At 40.2% G+C, this 27,965-nt stretch overlaps 1 protein-coding gene across 1 annotated transcript in view; it reads right to left on the minus strand.

Moving 5' to 3' along the window:
• The window catches only part of EIF2AK4 (eukaryotic translation initiation factor 2 alpha kinase 4), an 86,738-nt gene extending 59,624 nt beyond the window's left edge, over nt 1-27,114 (minus strand). The window contains 9 exon segments of the mRNA XM_033107393.1: nt 1,808-1,923; nt 3,887-4,035; nt 5,920-6,000; nt 7,617-7,769; nt 14,812-14,914; nt 16,683-16,701; nt 16,704-16,762; nt 16,764-16,792; nt 26,940-27,114. Of these exon segments, the coding sequence (XP_032963284.1) occupies nt 1,808-1,923; nt 3,887-4,035; nt 5,920-6,000; nt 7,617-7,769; nt 14,812-14,914; nt 16,683-16,701; nt 16,704-16,762; nt 16,764-16,792; nt 26,940-27,083 (853 nt within the window). The 5' untranslated portion in view covers nt 27,084-27,114.
• Nucleotides 27,115-27,965: the final 851 nt, after the last annotated feature.

The following is a 27,965-nucleotide window of genomic DNA, read 5'->3' on the forward strand; positions in this document are numbered from 1 at the left end:
CTTGTCTCTTTTTGGTGATGGAGATAATAAAAGGGACAAAATAACATACTGCAGTGAGGCTAAAGGAAAACATGTTACCAAAAGAACTCTAACATACTCTATTATGTGTGAACAATCATCATTTATACAGTCTGTATAGTGCTTTATCCTTAAGGAAGTTCTCAATTCTCTGTAGTTCAAATGATTTTAAACTGCAAAACAAATGTTCATTAGGTGATCCTTTATAAAAACATTTCAAAGAAAATTAGGACATTTTAAAACTTGACCCGTTGTGAGAAAACAAAACATTTACGTAGTTGTTTTATAAAAAACTTTCAGATTGCCAATGTGTCTCCTGATGAGGGTCTTCACTAAGGTGACTCTATCTAACGGATATTGAGGAGGATAAGAGACCCAGTTAAGGTAATACGCAGTTAGTTTCCCTTCCTGATCTCCCCGGATTATTAAAAGCCGTGAGTTTTATGCTGCCAGCTCATGAGACTGAAAGGCCTGTGAGTCACCGACAGTCTAAGGACCAAGGCTAGTCATCTCTACCAACGTCTTGAACCTGCCCAATGGTTGCTTTGTCTGAAGAGGGCAAGCCCTGCGTACGTGCAGAATCCTGCACGGTCCAGGCTGCTTTCAGGCAGCCAAGGTTGAGTATCCAGTTCACAGACTAGTCAGATATTCGGCTTCTTCTCCCTCCACCTGCTGCCAGGGAGCTCCCTTGCTTATTTGCATCTCCTTGAAGAGGAAGGGAAAAAGACACTGAAAGGAAAGCAAACTCGATTTCGACTTGGGTAATCTGGCTACCGGTTAGCTCTGATAAGAATATCCATGGGATTGAAAAATTAAACTTAATCATCGAATTTATTATATGCAAGTGATCCCTATACCAATTAGTGGCTTTATCTGTACGGCTGATAAAAGATGACATATGTTTAAGGCAAAGGAATAGATACTGAAACCCAGATTTTAATATAAATAATTCAAATCCCAAATTGCTGAACTGCTTTACTGCAAATAGCCATCAGGAGACAAAACTTCTAAATAAGGCACAAAGAATAATAAAGTGGTTTTCCTAGTCATGGACAACATGCTAAGCAGGAAAATGCTTAGCAGATGGATAGCAAGTTAAGAAAATGGGCCTTGGTCATTAAAAATCACAGGCATTAGAACTCATTTTGTTATATCTATTTTATGAGTAATAGATGCACACAATAAAAAATTCTACTGATTCATAATATTTCAACCATTTTGGCTTCAAAAAGCTCGACTAATTATAATGGTGACAAACTTTAAATTATCTTTCTAATACTATTTCCAAAAGCCTAGGTTTTAATTTCCATCTTACAGAAGGGGAAACCTTGAGTGAATTCTCATTTTGGTCATTAGGAATGGGAGCTAGAGTGACCAACTACTGAGTTTCCCTGAAAATAAGACCTAGCCGGACAATCAGCTCTAATGAGTCTTTTGGAGCAAAAATTAATATAAGACCCGGTCTTATAGTAAAATAAGACCGGGTCTTACATAATATAAGACCGGCCATAATATAATAATATAATTATATAATAATATAATAAATATAATATAATAAAATAATATAATACAATATACCGGGTCTTATATTAATTTTTGCTCCAAAAGATGCATTAGAGCTGATTGTCCGGCTAGGTCTTATTTTTGGGGAAACGCGGTATTAAGGACGACTTAACAGTCTTCCTTGGACAGTGCTGGGCCAGATGACACAGTGTCTACTCTACCCCGTTACTTTATGATTAACTTTTATTGTTAGAATAATTTAAATGAATTTAGCTAGTTTACTCACCAATACATTTTCCTTTGTACACCATGAGCTGATCGGGATTACCGATAGAAAAATACAGGATTTCACAAGAGCCAGGAGAATCTTCACCACTATGTACAGAATACTGACGCTCTCGCCTTAAAAGTAAATTTGGACAATGATTTTCTTTTAAATTTAAGATTAATGCAGGAAATTCTTGCCCCTACATTTTCTCTTCTTTACTAGCCCGTTTACCGTCTAACATCTGTCTTTACTGGGAATTGAGTTGGAGGTGCTAATAGGAAAGTTATTCAACTTGCTCACTCCCACAGAGGTCTTCGGTCTTCTCCACTTGAACTCTACAGACCCCTAACTCAAGAGCTGTGCTGTCCAATAGCCACATGCGGCTACCGAAATTTAAATTAATTAAAATTCAGTTCTTCAACTATAGTAGCGGCATTTAAGTATTCAATAGCCACAGCTACTGATATGGAACATTTCCATCATTGCAGCAGTGCCACAGCAGTGATTTAGCTCAGTCCCACATTGACACCGTAATCTCTTCATTCCCATGCACATGTACATCTGGAGAAAGCTGAAAAACAGGAGGTGTTGGAGCACTACAAATTTCTGGTCTCCACTTGGGCCCCCAAACCACTGAATGCTTATCCATTCTCTTGCTTGTCTTTGGTCGACACTCTCTGCCATTCCCTTTCATGACTTCTCCAAAACACTCAAAGCCCAACTCCTCCTCCCATCCTTCCCTTTCCTACTTTTTTTCTGAGTGGGGAGCAACAGCTGGACAGCTAGATTATAAAGCAAAACTCACGAATCAATCGGGAGGCAGGGGTTGTAGGGAAGAGGCCAGGGAGAGAGCTCTTGATGGTCAGGATTGAACACTTGTAAGGAATGCTTTGATGGGGCACATGGACAGATCTCTAGAAAGCAGCCCCCTCACTCTTAGAATGATCTTGATTTTTCCTTTCACTGAGAACATGAAGCAATGAGGAGTGAAGCCCACATTTTCCATGGTCCAACCTACAAATTTACTTGAATCTGTAGCATTCTTTCTCTTTCCCAGACTCTAAGAAGGGTCAGCTACTCTGCCCTGAGTTCCATTCCCCAGTCTCCTCTGGGATCCTGTCCATCAGTTAGTCCCTCTCTCCTGATGTTCAATCTGTCCCTCTAGATTAGCTCTTTTCCCTCAGTCTATCCATCTCTCCCATCTCTTCTGGCACTCCCTCAGTCTTGCACCCTGCGCCCTCTTGTTCTTCGTTTGCAAACTTCTACACTTGCTGTCTCCACTTCTGCCCTTCTGTTTACTCCTCATACTACTGTAATGTCAATAAAACTGCCACCTCCCACCTACCCACTCTCTATCTAACTTTTCCCTTTGGTTCTTTTATTTCGGTTCATGGCATAGTCATCCATTCTGTTTCAACAGTCAAAAATGTGTGGGTCTCCCTACCTGAAAATCCATCAGATTTCACTATAAGTTGTTTTATGAGGTCTGAAAATTAAGTTTGTGAACTCATCCTAGAAAAAGTGCTACATACCTCATTGCTGAATGTCACTATGGTCACCTTTGAAGTACTCTCCTTGGGAAGCTATGCACCGATGCCAGTGCCTAGTTCACCCTTCAGAGCAATTTTGGAACTCTTTCTGGAATGGCCATCAGAGCTGTCGTCAATTACCCTTGATGTCCTGAATGTCATCAAAATGTCTTCCTTTCAATATTTCCTTTATCTTTGGGTAAAGAAAGAAGTCATTGGGGGCCAAATCAGGTGAGTAGGGAGGGTGTTCCAACACAGTTATTTGTTTACTGACTAAAAACTCCCTCACAGACAGTGCCGTGTGTGCTGGTGCATTGTTGTGATGCAAAAGCCATGAATTGTTGGTGAAAAGTTCAGGTGGTCTAACTTTTTCACCGTCTTTTCAGCACTTCCAAATAGTAAACTTGGTTAATTGTTTGTCCAGTTGGTACAAATTCATAATGAATAATCCCTCTGATATCAGAAAAGGTTAGCAACATCGTTGCAACAAATTCGCAAACTTAATTGTCAGACCTCGTATTCCTTCTACATGTTTCATTCTTTCAGATCAGAAATCTCAGGAACTTACTTAGACCTTCCAGAGGAGTTGGTTCGATGTTTACCATTTCCTACAAAGTCGGGAGAGCCTCCACGTAGAATGGCAGCTGTTCTGTGTCCTCCCGGGTCCTTCCTAGAGTTATGATCTTGGTTTGATAAACTAGCAATTTCTAAACGTTCCTAGAAAAAGGAAAAGTAAAACCTACTGTAAGCGTCAGTCATAAATGGAAGACAATCATGGTACATAATTATGAATTCAATAGAGAATGCACATTTTATTTAAGCTAACTGCTTTCAAGTGTAATAAAGTTGAACTCACTTTTAAAAATTTAATGCCCAAATATGTACTGGTTCAACAACTGGAGGCCAGGTTACAATTTCAAGAGAATGTGTATTTATAAATGAAAATACTAGAATCTTAGAATATGCATGAAAAGTTAGAAAGAAGAGCGAGAGGAGAGAAGAAAGAAGAAGGAGGCATTCAAAGAGAGAGCAGAGGGGCGGACACGTGGCTCAGTTGGTTAGAGCCTGAGCTCTGGGCAACGAACGGGGCTGCCGGTTCAATTCCCACATGGGCCAGCGAGCTGCGCCCTCCGCAATTAGAATGAAGTCAATGAGCTGCTGCTCAGCTCCCGGGTGGCCAGATGGCTCAGTTGGTTGGAGCGTGGGCTCTCAACCACAAGGTTGCTGGTTCAACTCCTCGACTCTTGCAAGGGATGGTGAGTTGAGCCCCCTGCAACTAACAACGGCAACCAGACCTGGGGCTGCGCTGTGCCCTCCACAACTAAGATTGAAAGGCCAACAACTTGACTTGGAAAAGTCCCAGAAGTACACACTGTTTCCCAATAAAGTCCTGTTCTCCTTCCCCAATTTAAAAAAAAAAAAAAGAGAGAGAGAGAGAGAGAGAGAGGGAGAGAGAGAGAGGGGAGTGGCTGACAGGAAGGCGGATCAGACCTAAGCCAGGAATGTTGGCGGAAACAGGAATATCATCTTACATTTGTACACAGCTTTGTACATTCAGAGGGCAGTGAATTTATCTGTGGGAATAATTACATGAGACATAAAGGAAGGCATCATCAGTCCCATTTTAAGGCATGAGGAAAAGGAGTCACAGAGGGTGTCATCCAAAGGTCAAAGAGCGAGGCAGTCAAAAGGCAAAGCTTTAAGCCAGGTGCTTACTTACACATCAGTGATGCCTCCCGCTACACCCCATCATTTCCTTTAGGTTAAATGCTATCATTCTATAAAAGAGAATGAGTGAAATTTTCTCTGGATTTCTCCAAACATATATTAACTGGCTTTTGGATGAAACTGGAGTCAGGAAAAATATTGGAAAAAGGAGGTTATCCTTTTTCACCACTGCTTTTTAAACCTGCTCTGTTGAATCCTTCTTTTCCATCACTGAATGAAATCTCAAAACAGATTTATATGGTTTATATTCACTATTCAGTATGAATAAATTGCTTTATTTTTCAAGTGTTAAGAATTCCAGGGGCAGCCGGTTAGCTCAGTTGGTTAGAGCGTGTGCTCTTAAAAAGGTTGCTGGTTCGATTCCCACATTGGCTAGTGAGCTGCGCCCTCCACAACTAGATTGAAGACAACGAGCTGCCATTGAGCTGCTGGTGGGTGGCCGGATGGCTCAGCTGGTTAGAGCCCATGCTCTTAATAACAAGGTTGCCGGGTTCAATTCCCACATGGGATGGTGGGCTGCGCCCTCCACAACTAGACCGAAGGACAATGACTTGACTTGGAGCTGATGGGTCCTGGAAAACACCCAATAAAATTAAAAAAAAAAAGAATTCCAGTCTGGGTTAATTATCGAAGTTTCCATTTCTTCTCTCCTTTGACTCATTTGATAAATGACTGTAGTTACATAAGCCTAAGTCATCTACAGATAATATACACTTCTAAATTTTTCTTCCTGTTTGGGGATCCTTTTAGTGCTTCGTTTGAAGCTTTACACTGATAGTAACACAGGAGGGGAAAATATCATTAATAGTAATCAGAAGATTTTATGTTTAGCAAAGTGCAAACTATTTCAGTGTGGTAGAATTGGTAGAGTACCTGCTTGGCCATTTCTTTCCTTTTTTTCTCTTCTTTTATCTCTTCTTTCCTTTTCTGAATCTCATGAAGGATTTTACGTTGCTGAAAGAAATCACATTGCCATCAAATGCCAGTCTCTGAAACCTCTGCAACATATAAATTCTGAAATCACAAAAACTCTGTGAATTGCAAAAATAAATAAATAAATAAATAAATAAATAAATAAATAAATAAATAAATAAATAAAAAAGCAAGAAATTCAAGCCCTCCTTTCCTAACAGACCTGAATGTATAGAACCTTAGTACAAACTGTGGTTACATCGTTTTATCAGAGTTCTTACGCGATAGGCATTCCCATTTAAAAATGTGTCAAGACTGTGTGGGGAGGGGGCACTAACCTCCCCCTTCATGTTTCCTCGTGGAGAGACTTTCACCACAGCAGTCCTGTTGGCTTCTCACTTCTCCCCACACTTGACCTAGTCCCGTCTCTTTGCTGTCTGCCTATCTACGGAGAGCATGCACTTGGGCCTGTTCTCTGCTATGAGGTGTGGGGCTGACGTGGGGGAGTTGGGCTGAGCCGTCCTCAGTGCCTGGACCCAGGGTGGCACAGGCGCCACTCCACACATGCCACAGGCTGTCTGTCAGCTGCGTTCTCCAGTCAGCTTTCTCAGTATTAAAAGTGGTATTTCGATCCCAATCCAATTGCCTCATGTGTCTATTGCTCAATTGGGTCTGAATGCAGGTAGGGAAGAAATAATGTGTTTTTACGAGTCCCTTAAATTGTCAGATTGTAATATCAAAACCATTAAGAAACTCATGAGAAACTTTCACAGCAATAAAACAAAATGAAAAAGGATACCTAGAACTTACATAGGTAGTTACAGCAGTACACCAAAACAAGATTGTTAGCTAAATATTCACTATCTTCTAATAAAAATGTGCCTTCCTAAAAATAATGACTATAAGAAGCTTTAAATTTTAAATGATAACTAGGCTATACAATTAAATAGGAGCTAAACAGTAAGAAAGTGAATGGGACCCACAAAGAGATAGTATTAACATAAGCACAGGATGAACAAAATGAACCAGGAAAAAAAAAGGAAAAGCAGGAGAAACAAAATCCTAGAAGTAACTATAAGAAATAGTAACATCTATAGGATGAAAACCAGAACACTTCACCAACTTAAAAATTGAGAAGGAAATTGAGATGTATATATTGACTTTGATTAATGGGTTTTAAAAATGACACAGGAGTATATATCCTTATGCAAATAAAGAAAATACAGATGGTTAGTGAACATAAAAATAGTTCAGTCTCTGCCTTTTGCTACTTATTTGGGCATGCAATACTTGCCCCACAGAGGGAAGAAGAAAATAGCCTCTAAAACTCAGTGAATTCCTGCACAGCTTTACAAGTGCAGAAAGAACACAAGAAGATTGGTTAAACTGAATTCTTTTTTCTTTCTTTTTTTTTTTTTTATTGAAAGACCTGCACTAAGGGCCTTAGGGGCAGCATTGATGTTTGTTGGGAGGGAACAACTGGTAGAATCTCTCAGGTCCTCTTAGGGCCAGTCCTGTCACATGAATCCACAGTTCTTGAATCCAATGCTGAGCAAAACATAAATAAAGGTAAGTGTATAGGCAGAGACACAGTTACAACCTATGGAAGCTCGCAGTACTCCGGGATGGCCACCTGGGGTGGGTGACAAGGGTCTCACCTCTTGCTCCTCTTTCTGCTTGGCCTCTAACAGCCTCTGTTGCTCCTCCTGAGCCCGCCTTTTCAGCATTTCTTCATGAAAAGACTTGGGAGGGGGCTTGTTATGCTCGCTGAGAAATGACTTCACGTGGGAAGCCAGTTCAAATATCATCACCTAAACATGTAGATGAAAATCAACCACAAATGGTCAAATAATGGGAAGATGAGGGCCCAAAGGAGAGACTACAGAAAAACACGCAGGCAATCAGAGACCCAGTTACAATAGTGATGCTCATTTGGATAGGGCACGCTCTGAATTAGGGACATGAAGCAAGCGCAGCAGGAAAAGGCTTTTACAGGGCTCATCTTATCATGTTGTTATCACGACAAATCACTAGATAAACAAAAAGCTTCACTTGTCTTTTGTAGTCCTAGTTGATTTACTGGCATTTTCTGTATAATAAATCTGATAAAATGTTTTTCTGTACCAATAAACCTAATAAAATATTTAAGATTGCCTAAAAGGAGAAAACCTGTCTACATAATGCCAGTCAAACAGAGAACGGTCATTGCTGACATCAGAGCTTTCAGCTGTCCACACAGCATACTGCAAACATTCCACAGGGGTATGGAGGCAGGTGTTGAAAGCTCTCAGCATCTCCCTGCTAGTAACGGGCCAGGAGGAGGCTGATCAATATCAACAGAGCATTTCATTTCCACTTAGGAACGCATTCACAAGCCAGTACAGAAGGAAAAAAGGCCCCCCTCTCAGACATTCTGCCCCCCACCCTTGTTCCGTCTCCCCCTCACTCTGGTTCACGCCGTTATGTCTCAGTCTAGATGTGTAGGACACAGCTCCCTGGCCCATGCTGGCATTAGGAGCCTTGCGCTCTCCCCCAGCTGAGGCAGTCGGTCACCGGTTGGCCGTTCATAGCAGGTCACGGCAGCTCTCGCCCCCTGCTGGCCACTCACGCCGGCCACCGGCCGCTCCTGGCAGGGCACAGAGGCCCACGTAGACCTCTGGCTGCTCATGGCAGCCCAGCTCCAGGGAGAGCCCTTGTTCACAATCTTAGCTGTAGAGGGCGCAGCTCACAGGCCCGTGTGGGAATCAAACTGGCGACCTCGGCCGTTAGGAGCTTGGTGCTCCAACCACCTGAGCCACCCTCATCCTCAGACATTCTTTATGTGACCATAGGAAGCCACTTTCCCCGGCTCCTAGGAGTCATAAATCATAGCGGGGCTGGTAAATCAATAGAACAGGGTTTCTGGAACCCCACACTGACTAACTACCCCATCCCCAAAAAGGTCAAGAATGCCACGCTCCTTCTGCAGATGAGGACCACCACACTGAGATTTATCCTCAATTACAATCAAGCAGCTCAAAAATTATTTCAATTATATGTTCAAAACAGTGTCTAAAGGGACTAAACAGGGTGGTCAATAATAGAAGTCACTGTATACCAGAATGTCAAGTTAGTTCGCTTGGTATTTATCTTTCCTTCAGGGAATAAATGCAAAGAAACAACAGCTATTGTTGGGGGAAACTAATGTATTATTTTTTATTATACCAGAAGCTGTGGCAGTCACTAGATATACTTTCATTTACCGTTGAGACACACGAATGTGGAGACTAGGAGGCAAGCTCTTCTAAGAAAAGTTCTTTTAAAGAAAGCTGGGAAAAGTAGGCAGTTTCTATTACGTCGAAGGAAAACCACTTCTATACTAGAAAGGAGCCAGGAGCCAAGCAGTGGAGGGTTTTTCTTTCAGTTTAATTTCCTGGCATTTTCTATACAAATCTGATAAAATATATAATACTAGATGTAAATAAGAACTACTTTCAAAACTGACAACTGTCCCTCTCTTCCCCACATATCTACAAGGTTCCCTGTCTTGCTTCCCTCAGGCTTCTGCTCAAATGTCACCTATCAGAGGCTTCTCCTGATTTCCTTATTTACAACAGCCACTCTCACTCTCGCAATACACATCTAGTCAGAGTTCTCCAGAGAAAGAGAAGCAACAGGCTGTGTGTAGGGTGGGGGAGAGAGGGAAACGGAAAGGGAGAGAGGGCGAGAGGGAAAGGGAGCGAGAGAGGGAAAGGGAAAGAGAGATTATTTTTTCGAAGAATTGGTTCATGAAATCATAGATTTATTAAGGGTGGCACGTCCAAAGGGTAGGCTGGCAGGCTGGAGACCCAGGGAAGAGTTAATGTTGCAGTTCAAGTCCAAAGGCCATCTCCTGACAATTTCCTCTTCTTCTAGGGAGCCCAGTTTTTTTCTATTAAAGCCCTCAACTGACTAGATGAGACCCACCCACATTATGGAGGGTAATCTGCTTAACTCAAAGTCTACTTATTTAAATGTTAATCTCATCTAAAAAAATACCTTCACAGAAACATCTAGAATAATGTTTGGCCAAATATCTGGGTACTGTGGCCTGGCCAATTTGACACATAAAATCAACCATCACAACATCTATTAGAACAAATAAAATAAAGTGACATCAAATGCTGGCAAGGATGTGGAGAAACTGGATCACTCACATATTGCTGGTGGGAATGGAAAGTGGTACAGCCAATCTGGCAAAGTTTGGCAGTTTCTTAAAAAATTGAACATGTAATTACCATACACCCACAACTGCACTCCTGGGCATTTACTCCAGAGAAATGAAAACTTAAGTTCACATAAAAACCTGTACATGAATGTTTATAGCAGATTTATTTATTTATTTATTTATTTATTTATTTTCCAGATCACAGTGCAGGGAGGGGGACGCAGGCAGAGCCACCCTGAGGTGAAGAGATCTGCAAGTCCAAGGAAGCCAAGGAGGTTAGAATTGCAAGGTAGAGAAGTGGAAAGAGCTACACAGAGGATAATGCTTAACCTGAGGTTATCACATCTGTGATAAACCTACCTGAGGCCAGGAAAGAACCACCCCCCAAAATGAGATTCATCACTAGAGGAGACAATCACCACAGCTCACTGAGGCCAGGGATAGTTCTTCCCATCAGCCAGCATGGAACACCTGGTAATGCAGAGGGAGCAGGCACAGTAAGTACTCAAAAGCCTTTGCCTTAGTAGTAGGGAAAAACCTGCCTTAGACTAAACGTGGCTCTGGTCCTGCCTAACAAAGCTTAAAACCCAAATCCAAAAAGATCAAACTGGTTCAAGTAACTTAATCTTACCCAATAATAAAGCTCAAGTACATAAAAAAATAAAATAAGTACATAAAAAAAATAAATAAATAAAATAAATAAAATAAAGCTCAAGTACATAGGAATATAAAATATCCAGTACCCCATAAGGTAAATTACCAGACATATAAAGCAGAAAGAAATATGACCCATCCTATAAGATCAAACCAACCCAGAAATGAAGAGATGATAGAATAAGCAGACAAGAATATTAAAAGTTATATTGTATTCCATATGTTCAAGGAACTAAAGGAAAGACTGAACATGTTAAGTAGAGACATGGAAATTTTTTAAAGACCTAAAACAAAATTCTAGAGATTAAAAAATGACAATCTTTGAAATAAAAAAAAATACACTGGATGGGATTAAAGGCAGCTTAGACACTGCAGAAGATTAATGAATTTAAAAATACACCAACAGAAACTTATCCCAAATGAAACAGATGGAAAACAATAGAAAAGAATTAACAGAGCATTAGTGAGCAGTAGGATAATTTCATGTGAATAACTAGAGTCCCTAGGAGGGCAGAAAAAAATATTAGAAAAATTTTTCAGCCATTATTTCTAAATATGATAAAAATTATAAACTCACAGATCTAAGAATTTCAAGGAACTCAAGCACAAGAAATATGAAAACAACCACACAGCGGACATCATAATCAAACTGCTTAAAAGGAATAATAAAGAAAAAAACTTAAGGGCAACTAGATAAAAAGACATGTGTAAAGGAACAGACATAACAGCAGACTTTTCATTGGAAAAAATGTAACCCAGAAGATAAGCAACATCTTTTGTCAACCTAGAATTCTATACCCAGCAAAAAATATCTTTCAAGAAACAAAGACTAAATACTCTCAAACATCAAAAACCGAGAGAATTCATCACCAGCAGACCCACAACAAAAAGAAACATTAATGGAAGTACAGTCGACCCTTGAACAACACGGGTTTGAAGTGCCCGGGTTCACTTATATGCGTGTTTTTTCCAATGGATCTACACAGTCCAAGCCTATTTTGTTCAAGGGTCAACTCCACGGCTGGGAATCCGCAGACTTAAGTTATATGCTCCCCTAACCGTTACATTGTTCAAGGGTCAATTGTAATTGAAGCAGGAAAACAACATACCAGATGGAAATATAGATTTACATAAAGGATTGAAGAGCACTGGAAATGTTAACTATGTGAGTAAGTATAAGAATTCTTGTTTAAGTCTTTTAAAAAGATAACTGGGACACGGTTATCTTTTGTCACGGAAGTGACTACTAACAGGAAGAGGAACAGGAAGATGAGGATGAAACAAATAACTGTCCGGGACGCCAATCCGAACTGGACCCGTAGCCATCACGAACAGCAAAGGTCAGTATCCAACACAGCCAACCTACCCTGTCTATAGCAGCTTTATTTTTCATAGCCCCAAACTGGAAACAACCCCGATGTCTCTCACCTGGTAGATGGTAAACAAATTGTGGTACCACGAAATACTATAATATACCATAGAATAGTACTCAGGAATAAAGACTAAGAAATATTGAAACATGCAACAATCTGCATAAATCTCCAGAGAATTATGCTGAGTTCAAACAAAGCCAATTCTAAAGGTTACATATTGCATAATTCTACTTATATAATTTCCTTGAAATGAGAAAACTATAGAAATGGAGAACAATTAATGGTTGCAGGTGTCAGGGAGACGGGGAGGTGGGTGTAAGGAGGCGGCTATCAAAGGGCAACACGAGGGATTCTGTGGTGATGGACCGTTTCTGTATCTGACTGTATCAATATCAATATCCTGCTTATGATACTGTACTATAATTCTGTATAATGTTACCACTGGGGCAAACTGAATAAATGGTATATGTGATCTCTCAGTATTATTCCTTACAATGGCATGAGACTCTATAATTATCTCAATATAAAAAGCGTAATTTAAAATAAAGGGAAAAAGGGCAACAAAAGCAAAAATAAACAAATGGGACTAAATCAAATTAAAAAGCTTCTGCACAACAAAAGAAACCACCAACAAAATGAAAAGGCAACCTATATATAGCATGGGAGAGAATATCTACAAATCATTTATCTGATACTATATATAAGAACTCATATAACTCAATAGCAAAAAAATCAAACAATCCAACTGAAAATGGGCATGAGAAGAATTCAATAGACATTTCTCCAAAGATGACATACAAATGGCCAATAGTACATGAAAGGTAGTCAACATCACTAATCATCAGGGAAATACAAATCAAAACCACAGTGAGATTATCACCTCACACATGCTAGAATGGCTATTATCAAAAAGATAAAAAAAAGAAATAACAAGTGTTGAGGGTGTGGAGAAAAGGGAACCTTCGTGCACTGTGGGTGGGAATGTAAATCGGTGAAGCTACTATCGAAAGCAGTATGGAGGTTACTCAAAAAATTAAAAATAGAACTACCACATCATCCAGCAATCCCACTTCTGGGTATATATTCAAAGGAAAACAGGATCTTGAAGAGATATTTGCACTCCCAAGTTATCACAGCTTTATCTACAATAGCCAAGACATAAAAACAAGCTACGTGTCAATAGATGAATGAATGAAAAAGATGTGGAAAATATACTCAATGGAATACTATTTAGCTATAAGGAAGGACATCCTGCTGCCTTGAGGGCCTTGTGCTAAATGAAGTAAGTCAGAGAAGGAAAACCACTGTATGATAGCCCTTACATGTGGAATCTAAAACTGCGGAACTCATAGAAACAGACTAGAATGGTGGCTGCCAGGGGTCGGGGGTAGGGGAATAAGACAGATGTTGGTCAAAGGGTACAAACTTCCAGTTATAAGATGAATACGTTTTGAGGATCTAATGTACAACATAGTGATTACAGTTAATAATACTGTATTGTAAAAAAAAAAAAAAAGGCAAAAAAATTTTTTCAAAAAACCTCGTAGGTCATGAATTCAAGAAACCAGAGGATTCTACAGCTGAATTTTCAGTAGAACTTCACATTATTTTTCAGTTCAAAATTAGAGTCCCCTTACACTAGAAAGAACTTTGGAATAATTCTCAACGCCTATTATTTTTGTCTGAGCTGTTCTACAAACACTTTCTGTACCTCCACAATCACTACAGTTTGTGGAAACCGCAACTTAAGTGGGCAAAACTTTTATAGCCCCAAAGCACCTCACGGGTCACACTTTGAGTCACTGTATTATAGAATGCAAGTGAAAAACTGTGCAGGCACTTTACTAGAGGTCTGAAACAGAAACAGAGGCCGAGGGCTGTCCTTATTTAACTCTTCTCAGTTTTTCCAGGATGGGACAGTTCAACAGGAGCTGCCTAGGCAAAAACACCGATTTTACACAAAAGTGAGGATTGTACGTCAAGGGGATTGGTCTGTCCTCATCAACACACAGTAACAACACTCAGCCCTAACAAGTCACCTAGATAGCCCTCCAGAGAGTGTCGTGCCACCCAAGGGAGAACTCATGCAGATGCTGATGTGCAGAGGACTAAGAAAGAGCGTTAGTACTGAACTAAGTGTAAATGCTCGGGTAGAGAAGAGACATTGAAGGATTACAGTATGTCACTAATTACTGACAAGGAAAATAATAATTAGTTCTGATCAGGAAAGAGAAGTGACAAAGTATGGTCAGAAATCACTTCTCTGTAAACATTTTCCAACAGAAAGGTTCAAATCAAGATCAGGTCATGATGCCAGGTCCAAAGTACGCAAAAAATATGGCCAGGTTCATACAGACCATTTTCTGAAAAATTCTTTAGCATCAATAATACCATTTATATATACTCTACAATTTGTAATTCATACATATTATAAATTAAAGAAATACAAACAGCAATGTTTTGCTTCGTAAGTATCAATATGAAACAAAACCTTATAGTCAAAATTGGATTTGATGTACAATGGAAAAACCTTTAAGCCAAAGAAAAGCCAGGAAGGCATGCACTGGTAAACATGATGACATTTTTACTGTAATTATAATATAGTTCCAGTTTTCATAATTCCAGTTAAACAAATCTCACCTCTCCGCAATGTTTTTTGGCCACTTCTTCCAGGCAGAGTTTTAACAAATTAACACTTTCATTTGACAGACCCTTGGCATTCTTTAACTCTATTTCAGGGACTCTGGAAAAGAAACAAAACCAAAAAGGAGTTACTCCCGAAAATGTAGCTTGTTTGCATTACTATTCGCTAAGTTCCAAGCACTAGGTCAGGGATTTCATACAGGCCTCATTTGTGAACCGCTCTATAGGCCCAGCAACATTTCCCTTCTCCTCCAAGGGATTTCATCTATACCTCAGCAACTCTGACACAGTGCTTGTCAGGGCGTCACCTGTGGCCAGTCACCAGTGTGGGCTGCCAGGTGTCCTGCTCCCCGAGGGAACCAGGCTTACTGGCGCTCGATCCACATCAACTACTATTTTATTGCCTTAAAAAAAATCCCTCCAGCTCTGTGTATAACTTAACCCTGCGGACACTTTTATGGTAATGTTCGACCCTGGCTTGCCCCAGGTATCAACTCACCCAGCTCGAACAGCTCACCTGCAAGAGGCCAAGTGCTCTGCTCTAGTTCATGTGCTCTAGCATAAACCAGGACAATAATTAGGGCCACACAGAGTCACGATGAGCCCTCTAGTATTCCCAGAACATGCCAGTCACTCCCAGTGATTGTAAACAAGGTGGAAAAATGCTCCCTCACTCATGCAGTAATCTAGTCCTGCACACTCTGCAAACTCTGCCTGTTCCGCAGAGGCCTAACTCACACTCCTCTTCATAAGACTCGACACTGTCTACTCAAGGAAAGTACACAGCCAGCCTTCAGGTTTCCTTTGATTCCCAACCAATAGACGTCCAATAACAATTCACTGAGGTTAAATAGGCTTTATTTGATTTTACTGAAGAGAAGATGATTCTCTACTTCCTACCAAGCATTTCTGAGTAATTCCTGGTATTTAACTGAGCACAGCCTTTAGTAGTCAGTATCTATGAGTGCTCTCAAGGCTTCAGTTATAATAGATTGCTACAATCATTATCTATCTGGATAGATGGAAATCTGAGAGAAGATAGCCAGGAAAAATAAAACCTAGAGAAGCACTGTCTTAGTTTTCTTTCATAAATTTAATTTACCCTTTAATCAATTCATTAACTTGCTGCGTGCCTACTACATCTACTCTGGGCACAGTATTGGAGACAAGAGGGTTATTGACTTTGAAAAGCTTGCCCTGACCTATCTGTATTTTCACATCCTCCATCACCTCTTAGGATAACAAATTCCAAACGTTTACCACCTGCTGTGTAAGGCTGTGCTTCTTTTATTAATAGTTATCACTTTCCTTCACTGGTTCCCTGCACAGTAAGTTCAAACCATAAAACATGAGATCCAGGCCAGTCTGCCTTTCCCTGTGGAATCTCTGGGGAAAGATTACATGGAATATATATGATACTTCAGTGTCCCCCAGAAACAGGGAGACTCTAAATCCTCCTTTACTCTAGGAAGTAAAGTCCCATTCGGCCCAGAAAGCTACTCCAAGTGCTAATGCTGATCATACTTTAAAACTAAGCACAAGTTACCATGCCTTTGTCACTTCCTTCTAGACTGTTTCTCTTCTCAGTTTATGAATAATTAAACAAACAGAAGTTAACACGTCAGAAACAGCAATTAGTCATGGAACAAATATTAGTATACTTTACTACTAGAAGCAGACTTAACACGAGATAGGTTTTATGAAAATGTCTATTGCTGATATGGTTTTGATGAAATATGGGCAACAGGAAATGAAATTTTAAATGGAATGGGGGCAGGAAGAAAAGAATACCATTAATTTCAACCTCTTTCTATGTTGTTGAAACAGAGAACTGAAATCACATCACAGCTATTTATAAGTGTACTCACACATCTGGATAGGTCGGTGGCATTTCACCCTTAAGTCCACTTTCACGTATACTTCTTCACGGTCAGGCCCTGAGGGTACGAACTAAATTGATTTCAGGGGGTCCTTTGACCTAAAAGAGAAAAGGAAAAAGAAATCATTATTTTTTATCTTGAGAGCCATCATTACTGATTAAGACAATGATCACCTTAGCTCAAAAGTTCTCCTTTTCAAATAATACATGTAATTATATCTGATACAGCAATTCGGTCATATTTTCCAAAAGGAGTTTAAAACAACACCTGTGGCCATGTGCCAAAAGGAAAGATGACTTTCCTTTTCAAAGTCATCTAAGGAGTGAAGCACAATGTTCTGTGTGGCTTTAGTCCTTCAATGTTGCCAAGTGCCGATTACGTGTAGGTGCTGTCCTAGAGGTCGACAGGACAGGGGTCACTTTAGACATACGTGGTCCAACTAGCTGAAAAAACTAGAAGACAAATGAATACTTTCAAATAGTGGTGTGTGCTATAAAGAAAACAGGACAGAGACATAGGACACAGTGGCGGGGAGAAGGTCGTCAGATAGGTGGGTCAGGGAAAGCCTCCTAAGCAGAGGATACTTCCCTGGAGAGTTGAATACTGAGATAATAATAAGTGAAAACCTTGACATGGAAACCTGATAGCTCTTCTAAAATTATATATGCTTTCAATCAACTGCTTTTCACCATATAACTAAACACTCTATTGCCTTTTAATGTATTAAATACACTTTTTTCCAAAAAAAGATTTGAGGCGGTTATTATCCATGTAAACCATGAGAAAAGGGAAGAAACAGTTACTCATACGATCCAAGCATTATACCAACTCTGCAAGGTAGGTGCTGTCTCGGTTTTACAGATGAAGCAGCTCAGGCTCAGTTTCAGTTTCCTGTCCACAGAGATATAGTGATAAGGCTAGAATTCAAATCCAACTTTGACTCCCAAACCTGTGTCTTTTTATCAGCCCTCCCTCGTTAGGGCCAATCCTGACTTGCTGTGATTGAGTTGTTGCCTTAACTTTGTCTCAGAATGTCCAGGCAGCCCGGGCACAAAACAAAAAAATGTGACATTATTTCACAGAAGAGAAAGCACAAAAATTCTTTTAGGGACAAAAAAGTACTTAGCAATACTAAACTCTAGCAGAAATTTATAACCAGAACTTCATGTATGGTACCCTGAATTATATAACTAAGTTCTCACTAACTATGTGCATAAAATACGTAAGCTCAGTTTTTTTATGCCTTTAAAATGATCCTTGATGAAAGCTGTGGTAAAGCTGCGGGGAAGCATGACGCTGGGAATGTGGTCCTGGGGAGGGACAAACACCCGTGATCCTCAAGGCCTTCCATCCACTCATTCACTCACAATGTGTTGTCAGCCACACTTATTGAGCCCTGATTCATTCAGACGCTATTAGCGCACACAGGTGAGAAAACAGATGTGTTTCCAGCTGTCACGGAACTTCAGCTCTGGTGGGGGAAAACAAACAATACATTTGTAAGGACAAGTTTAGACAGTGGTACTGAATAGATGATGTGATATCCTTGAAGGATGACAGAATAGGCCACCCCAAAATATGCCACTTTGGCATAAGGATTATTTTGAGCTAAAGGTACTTGAAAACAGCAGGTACAAGAAGGGCACTCTGACTTCCTCTTTGCTTCCTGAAAGCAGAAGAGGAAGCTCCCATGTGAAAGACGCCCTCCTATGCCAGGAAGAAAGAAATATTCTTTTACCAGAGACGGGGGAGTTGAGGCTGGGAGAATAATGTACAAACAGACCTTGTTACAATAACTTATTTTCCTTTAGTCTCCCATATATTTTAGTTACTTTTCCACAATTGCCTGTCTTTGTTCAACACACTATATCAACACTTTCGGTCTAGCTACGTCTTTGGGTCTTCATTTTCCTATGGGGCTTCCTACGTACGTATAAAAATCTGTGTGCTTTTCTTCTGATCATCTCACAGGCCACACATTTTAGAGAGACATTATGATCACCAATTTAAATTTGTCCAGGAAATACTTTTGTGCTTCCTCTTTACTGTATATATCACTTTTGAAGATATAGAATATTTTAGTACCAAAAGTAGGAGGAAGGCCAAGAATAGAACTCAGTCTTATCCTAAGAAGGGTCAACTTATCTTATGCTAATAGGTCTTCCCTTATACATCATTCTGCCTTTCATTTTCTCATTTGACTGTTGACCAGTGTAAACTTTATTTCAGAACTAATGAGAATACTGCTCTAAATCCATATGGACTGACAGCTTGAAAGAGGCAAAAGATCGACCATAAAGAAGGATGAAATCTTACCATTTGCAACGACATGGATGGACCTAGAGAATATTATGCTAAGTGAAATAAGTCAGATGGAGAAAGACAAATACCATATGATCTCACTTACATGTGGAACCTAAAGAATAGAATAAACGAACCAACAAAACAGACTCAGAGATGTAGGGAAAAAAACCTGAGGGTTGCTAGATGGGAGGGGGTTGGGGATGGGGGAGAAGGTAAAGGGATTAAAGTACGAATTAGTAATCACAATATAGCCACGGGGATATGAAATACAGTTTGGGGAATATAATCAATAATGTAAGATTTGTAGGGTGTCCGATGGGCACTTGTCTTATTAGGGAGACCACTTCATGGACTGTGTAGATGTCTGATCACTGCAGTGTACACCTGAAACTGAAGATGAATAATATTGAATGTCAACTATAATTAAACATATATATATATATATATATACACACACACACACACACATACACATATATGTATATATATATGTCCACGGGATGTGGAGTACCGCATAGGGAAGAGAGTCAATGGAATTGCAACAGCTATATATGATATGAGAGGGGTAGTAGATTGGGGAAAGAGGGTTATCACTTTGTGAGGAGTGTAAATCTAACTATTACATGGTTTTGTACACGTGAAACTAAAAAAAAAAGAAAAAGATTAGTAGATTAGTGTGAGTGTGCAGGTCATAGTTAAGCACAAGTTCAGGGTGATAGTCAAAGTCAGAGTGAGCGTGAGAATTAGCATGTCTAAGTGAGGCTCGGGGTCACTGTCAGAATGAGCACCATGGCCAGAGTCAGGTTAAGGATTATGGGTTGGGCCCAGTGTCAGCAAGAAAGTGAAAATCAGAATTAAGGTGAGGGTGAGTACTGCGTTTCCCCGAAAACAAGACGTAGCTGGACAATCAGTTCTGATGCTTCTTTTGGAGGCAAAATTAATATAAGACCCAGTCTTATTTTACTATAACATAAGACCGGGTGTGATGTCATGTAATGTGATGTGATGTGATGTGCAATGTGATGTGATGTAATATAATGTACTGTACTGTAATGTAATGTAATGTAATGTAATATAATATAATTTAATGCCGGGTCTTATATTAATTTTTGCTCCAAAAGACGCATTCGAGCTGATTGTCCGCCTAGTTCTTATTTTCAGGGAAACAGGGTATATGTTTCAGGGTGAAAGGGTGATGATCAATGTGACAGTCAGGTTGAGGGTTAAGGTCGGGGTCATGGTAAAAGTGACAATGAGAATCAGAATTAAAGCCAGCATCAAGTAAGGGGTCGAGTTGAGAATGAGGCTTGTGTCAGGTTCAGGCTTAGGTGAAAGTCTGGTCAAGGCTGCAGATCAGGTTCAGGATACGTATAGGTTCAAGGTTCAGTGAATGGTTTGGGTAAAAGTAAGTGTCATGGAGAAAAGTAAGTGTCAGAGTCATGGTCAGGTACAGGGTCACAAAGCGTATCATACCGTGTTTCCCGAAAATAAGACCTAGCTGGACCATTAGCTGTAATGTGTCTTTTGGAGCAAAAATTAATGTAAGACACAGTCTTATTTTAATATAAGACTGGGAATATAATAATATAATATAATGTAATATAATATAATATAATATAATATAATATAATATAATATAATATAATACAAGACCAGGTCTTGTATTAATTTTTGCTCCAAAAGACGTACTAGAGCTGATGGTCCAGCTAGGTCTTATTTTCGGGAAACACGGTAGTGAGCATCAGGGTCAGGGTCACAGCATAAGTAAGGGTAAGGGTGAGAACGAGATTTAGCATCTGTTTCAGGGTCATGGTGATGATCAGGATCAAGAGGCATATGACAAGGAGTATGAACTCAATGAGATTTGAGTCAGGTTCAGGGCATGCTGGGACAAGTGTCAAGGTCTTGACGAGGATCAGGGTCTAGGTAGTGTTTGCATAGAACTCAGGGCAAGGGTCACGGTCAAGGTTAGGGTGAGTGTGAGTGTCAGCATCACAGTAAAAAAAAAAAAAAGGGCAAAAGAAATAAGAAGGTAAGAAAACGAGGGGAAATGCCATTCAGATGGTCTTATAGTAAAATATTCAAAACCCAACAAGCCCAATGAAAGAGGTTAAGTCAAGATGTTAAAATGCAAGCATACCACCTAGGAATTAATGACAGATCTTCTGTTTTTGAAGCAACAAAATTCGAGTAACCCTCTATAGTTGGAAGGAGCAAGAATCTTGTAAATATAAGTAGAACTATAATTATCAGCAAGTTGTGTAAGTGGAAACTACAAATGCAAACCAAAGGATAGACCTTCCTTGGGCCCAGTAGAGAACCGAACTTGCAACATACAGACTAGAGATACCACAGGAAGTGAGTTATCTCTGCATGTGTAAGGTAACAACTCACTCTGGTTTAACAGTCTTTTGTCTTTATGTAGGAAGTGAAGAGTATATCTGAGTGTAACTACCCTTCTCCAGAAATGGTAGAGAGGCCTTCACATTATGCCCAGAGTCATTGAAACAGGAAGTGAGCTTCAGCAAACAGAGGCCTATTGGGGGAACTACACATTTTGAAGATAGTCTTTACTAAAGGGAATGCTTAATAAAGCACAATAAATCTAGTTAAGGATTGCTGGCAAGCCTCTGGGAAGGAGGCCTCTCTCGCCCAGGCCCTGGGATCACTAAGGAGAACACTGTATGTAGAACACTGGGGCCCGAAAAAGTAGTTAGGATCCTGTAAACACTCCTGGGTTGGACCAGCTATATAACCATGCAGGCCTAGTGTTCCAGTTACTTTCACACCAGCAGGATAGCAGTGATAATGGTGGTGAGCCAACATAATGCCCCATCCAACTTCGAGGGAAGAGGAAAGAGTTTTGATGCAAAGTGAAGAGACTCCTGAAGGCATAAAGGTTTCAGCTTTAAGAGGCACAGGAGTCCAGTGATGATGGCTTGGATGAAGGAACAGACCTAAGGCCACTGAGGAATAAGCTACGATTGGACAAAAACCTCACAATTTGTCCAGATCGAGTACCAAGTGAAGCCAACCCAAAAAAGAGGACACTGAAGCTACCAGGTGACTGGCTACTTTGAAGGACTTTATCTTTGGTTGACCGTTTTACTGGACCAGAGTTATATTCATCTCCACAAGGCATAAACTTTAGGGTATTTCTCAGCAGAGCCTATTAATGGTTCCACAATAGCCGTTCTCCCCTTATTTTTTAACAATAGGACCCCTGATTTTTTAGCTGGAACCTTTCCCAGACTCCTTTGCAGTTAAGTGTGGCCACTAAATTAATTCCTGGACAAGAAGATGAAAGAATTAACATATGCAACTTTATCATCCCTTTCTCCTTCCAATTGGCTGGAATGCAGATGTGATAGTTGGAGTTCAGGCAGCTATTTTGGACCATGAAGGGCATACTAAGGATGGTGGAACAGCCAGGTTTTTCTCAAGCAAACTGAGAGCTCCCCAACATATGAAGAGCTTTTATGCAAAACATGTTTAGAATACCAAGCATTAGCTCATATTAGGGTATTCAAGGACTCCTAGAGCTGAACATAACTTGATTAAAAACATTTTAACAACCAAAATGTACTGGGAAGTGGGGTAGGGATGCATTTAGAAGACAAATGGTCATTAGAACTCAGTGTTGATAAAATCTTTGACTTAACCTGCACCAGGAAATAATAAATTCCTGGAATATTTGCACGCAAATAAATACAAAATAAGGGGTAACCAAAAATTTTTGAAAACACTAAAGGAAAGGAAAACACAATGAAGACTGTATCAGCTACAAAATATGCAAAATCCTACATAAGAAAAAAAATGTTTTGAAGACTGAAAATGCAAGTGACATAAAAGCAGCATAAAAAGTAGTAATGGAGAAAAGGCCATATATTGCTACAATAAGATATGAGTTCAATTTGCTTCTTAATGGGAGCATGAAGCTGGCACTCTCTTAAACTGTTAGAAAATAGTCCACCAAACCCTCAAGCATATAAAAAGTGAAAGAGTGATATAAACTCAGTCCTGAAACAGGAGGCATGTAATGCTCATTTGGAACTCATCCAAAAAATGAAAATAAAAAAAATTAATTCTTCAAGAAACCCCAAGGATCTTAAATTACCCCTACTGGCCTTGGGAACCCTCTTGCTTGGCACAATGCATACCTCCTGAAGGAGCCAATGCTGTCACAATCCCTGTAGCTCAGCACGCATGTGCTTTCTTCAGACATTTCCTAACACTCAGGACCAACAAATCAAGTGGTTTAAGAATGTGTCTAGGGGCAGACGGGTGGCTCAGTTGGTTAGAGCCAAGCTCTGGGCAACGGGGCTGCTGGTTTGATTCCCACATGGGCCAGTGAGCTGCACCCTCCGCAACTACAATCCTCGCTGGCCCTCTGCAACTAGAATCCACAACTAGAAGGAAGTCAATGGGCTGCCACTCCGCTCCCAGCTGACCAAATGGCTCAGTTGGTTGGAGCTGGCTCTCAACCACAATGTTGCAGTTTGACTGTTGCAAGGGATGGTGGGCTGCGCCCCCTGCAGCTAAGATTGAAAGGACAACATCTTGACTTGGAAAAGTCCTGGAAGTATACACTGTTCCCAATAAAGTCCTGTTCACCTTCCCCAATAAAATCTTTACAAGGAAAAAAAAAAAAGAATGTATCTATTTCTGTCAAAAGTACGAGGGTGAAGGACAAGACTATTAAAAACAGAATTTTATCAGCCATTCCACACAGCAGCAAATCTTTTGGTTCCCAGGCTGAAGCATAAGGGTTAATTATAGCCTGTGGTTAGACTTCACAGGTTTATAAGATAAGAGGGAGAGTGATGATAAGGTTTGGAACATGAATTAAAAAAACCAACACAATTTTTTGTTATACAATATAGTACTAAACATTACTGAAATGTACTCTTAAAAATGGATAAGGTGGTAAATTTTATGTTTGTGTTTTTTTACCACAATTACATTTTAAAAAAAATTACACAACTGAAACCACTTTCAGGTGTTTGGCCTAGAATTGCTACCTAGGATTCTGCTAATCATATCTTCCTTAAATTTTGATGGCAAGACTTGGCTCAACATGGCCTCTTGTTTCTTACTTGCTTAAGATATTATATCCTGTAAGTTCTGTGAGGAAGAAACTAATCTGTGAAAATACAACAAATCTAGAAATAAAGTAATATGTTCAAACTGGGTAATCTGGGCAAGGCTTTGGCTTTAGACCTGTGAAGATATTAAAACTAAAAATGATGATAGCAAAAACTCAGAAAATGGAAATGAGATAACAGTCCTCTAGATTTTATAGGATTTTAAAATTCAATTTATTTAAACTAAAAAAAAGTTTGCCCATCCTCTCGCCCCCTTATTTCTATACTTATTTGATGAAAGTTTTAAGACAAAGTCATGAAAGAATGAAAAGAAAACCTCAAAGAATTAATTTTTTGGTAACATTGGAGTAGGTGTCTTTTCTAGAAAAAGAAAAACAAACCATGGGGACCACAAAACAAACAAAATATATATAATATACATACATTATATATAAAATATATAACATAGTCATTTGACTATATTAAAGTTTTAAAAAATTTCATAAATATCAAAATGCACATGGTTAATTAGGGAAAAATATTTGCAATATATAACCCAAAATGCAAATTTTCTTAACTTGTAAATAGCCCCAAAAAATGAATAATATGTAGTGCAGTGGAAAAAAATGTACCAAAGCACATAAACAGTCCATAGAAAAAGAAAAATCCATGGCTTACAAACAAAGGTGGCCTACAAAATTTATAACTAAGGAAATAAAAATGTTTCATGTATCTACTGGCAAAGATGAAAAAGTCTGAGGTCTACAATGTTGGTGAAGATGTAGGAAAACTACTCTCAGATACTACTGGTGGGCCCAGAAACAGAAGCAAGCTTTGGGGAGGAAGTTTGCAATAGCTATCAAATTATAAATGAACAGACCCTTCGCTGACATGGAAAATTAGCCAAGATAATTGATAATAAATGTATAACTCTAGAGTAAATTGTATTTTAAATTAGTGGTGTCCAAGCTTTTTTAGTATGTAAAATAATTTTTTGCATTCACTTCCAAAATGTTTAGTTATTTATAAATCATATACAAATGCTACTAAACTGAAATCTACATCACATTCCCGCCCCTCCCACCAAAGAAGTTTAAAAGACTTAGTTTTAAAAAACCTTAAGTTTATGCAGGTCAATAAATTCTAAGCTGAATTTATTGGCAGCACATTTGGCCTGAACTGACATGAGGCTATTAATAGTTCTTTATTTATCTGGGTTACATGTTTAGTTGCTGTGTTTGATTTTGGATGTTGCCCCACCCCCCACCCCCCACACCAAGGGAGGTGACAGGTAAGGTATGGAATGTGCGCAAGTGAACACCAACATGAACACAAACACTTCTGAATTCCGAAACTCATCAGAGGTCTCAAGGGTTTTGGATAAAGGATTGTAGACCTGCATAACCTTTTCCTAAAGACTGCAAATAGAAGATGATACTAGATAATAAGTACTTGCTGAATGACTACGTTATGATTCATCCTTATGACCATTTGCCTGTGGGGCCTATAAAACTGTTCAGGCTAATTGACCTGTACATCCTGGACCACAGACAGCTATTTGAATTCTTCTGCCTGCCTTTTATACTGTTTGTTTGGTTTTGTTTCATGTCTATCTTGTTATAAAGGTCAACAGCTGTAAAATCTGGGAGTACTGGTATCCCTACCTACAGCAGCTCCTTTTTCCTTTCCGTTTTTCTGCAGCCTTGGGACTAGATAATTAAGCGTGTATAAAGTAAATAAATTGGCTCTGAATGAAGTCTTAGCTGGTTTTGCAGTGAGTCCAGGTGCAACATCTATTTTGGCTGCCTAATAGGCCTGCTTCCTGGTTCTCAATGTTTAGGAATAGTTACCAGATCATAAAAAAATTATGTTATTATTTTATTAGAAGCATTGGGGAATATTTACATTTTTACTATTTCAGGTTTAAAATAACTTTTGAAATTAAGCACTAGAAAAGTAAGCTCCCTGAGGGCAGGAGTTTTTGTCTTTTGTTCTAGGCTGTATTCCCAAAGCCTAAAGCCAAGAGCATACATATTTGTTGAAGAAATGCTGGAGGTGTCGAAAAGATTGTGCAATGTCAGAATTAAAGGCAGATGAAGGAAGAACTAACTACCTTTTAAATGATAACATTCAGAGACCTAGTAGTTCGGTAGATAACTCTTCAAGGTTGGGGGGGAAACTGTCAGTATCAGCAGCTTATAACGGGCCTTAACTTACTTTCAGACAAAAAGGGAAATATTTTAAACCAAATGCCACTTTAAAAAGCCTACTCAGCACACTCCCTCTCCATTACAGCTAAGATAAATGTACCTTAGCAGAAGGTACAGGAAAGTTCCTCCATACTGAAAAACACACTGAGGATGCCTGGGGAGTGAAGTGGAGTTTACGCGCTTTACAGTTGCGAACACACGGAAGGGTGCGACTTGAGAATTCTGATGGATCGCATCCAGTAAGGCCTGTGCAAGAGCCCAAGTTGCAATGGATCCTTACGAATGCGCTGTTGTATCAAATTCAAGGGCTTTCGGGGTGGGGGCAAGGGCAACACTGGAGGGAAGCAGGTACGTTATAGGGTGTCAGAGGGAAAGAAAAGCAGTGCGAAGTAAGAGAAAGGAGCCGACTTGGAGAAAACACTGAGAGAATTCCGTCCAGGTGGGGGTTCTGGAGACCCGCCGAGCGGATGCGGATGCAAGTACAAAAAGTGAGCGTGGGTGGAATCGCGAGGGATTAAAGGACTGCAGAAATCGAAAGAGGGTGGGAGGCTCGGCTCTGACAGGGCCCGGGCCTGGCTAGGGGAAATAGCGCCGAGGGAGGTTGGGCCTCGGTAAGCCAGCGCCGACCGGACGAGCCACGTTCCTACCCCTCCGCACGCGTCCGGCCGTAGGTCCTGGAAGTCGGCGCCGTAGATGGCCTCCAAGGCCTGCAACTCGTGGTCCTGTCGCTGCGGGTAGCTCTCCGGAGGCTCGTCACGGCTGCGCCCGGGGACCCCACGACCCCCAGCCATTGCAAAGCCGCAGCCAAAGTTAAGCGGCCCCACGGCCCCCAGTCCCGGCCCGTGGGCGGGGCCACACGCCGGGGCGGTCCGTGGGCGGGGCGACGTGCCGGGGGCGGCGTGCCGCTCCGGGAGGACTAGGTTCTGGTGGCACCAGGAATCCTAGCTAGGGAGCAAGGCCGGGAGACGATTTTGCCCACAAAATACAGGAGAACCGGAGCAAAGGAATCTTCAGGAACGTGGGAGAACAAGTCAATCAGAATGGAATGATAACGCCACATGGTATCGTTTTCACAAAATAAATCTCTAACAGAAATGCCTGCTGGAATTCCTTTACCCTGGCATGGGTGGTGACTGGAAACCCTTAAAGGACAGACGTTGATAGGTTTTCAAGTCACTTACTGTCTCCGCTAGAACCTTCCCACAAGTCTACCAGGAGTAAAAGTCGTGACCACTACTTCCCTTCCCCCCCCGTTTTGTACCCCTAAACTCATCCTCTTAACCATAGATTCAACATCCTATGTGTATTTTCTGTCCCACTACTTCCAAAGCAGACTATGAGTCACAGTATTTTATAGTCATATCTCATTTTAGAGCAAAGAAGATATTACTGTCTTGATCACTTAATTCACCATAATTGGTACCAGATAACTTTTGGCTCTTTAAAAAAAATCAAATTTATTCTTAAAGGATGTATTTGTTATGATCAGGGATACAAGAAAGGATGTGCTAGCTTCTGGAGTTAATTATAAAAAAGGAGTCCCCAAAATGTGTTGAGAAATGGTATTCTTCAATAGTGAAATAGCTTCCCAAAGTGACTCCTTTAAAGGTGATAATACTCATGGGTATTTTAGTTTTGGTAAATATTTTATATTTGCTGTTAACAAAACACTA

Source organism: Rhinolophus ferrumequinum, chromosome 6, assembly GCF_004115265.2.
Source record: "Rhinolophus ferrumequinum isolate MPI-CBG mRhiFer1 chromosome 6, mRhiFer1_v1.p, whole genome shotgun sequence".
NCBI classification, from domain to species: domain Eukaryota; kingdom Metazoa; phylum Chordata; class Mammalia; order Chiroptera; family Rhinolophidae; genus Rhinolophus; species Rhinolophus ferrumequinum.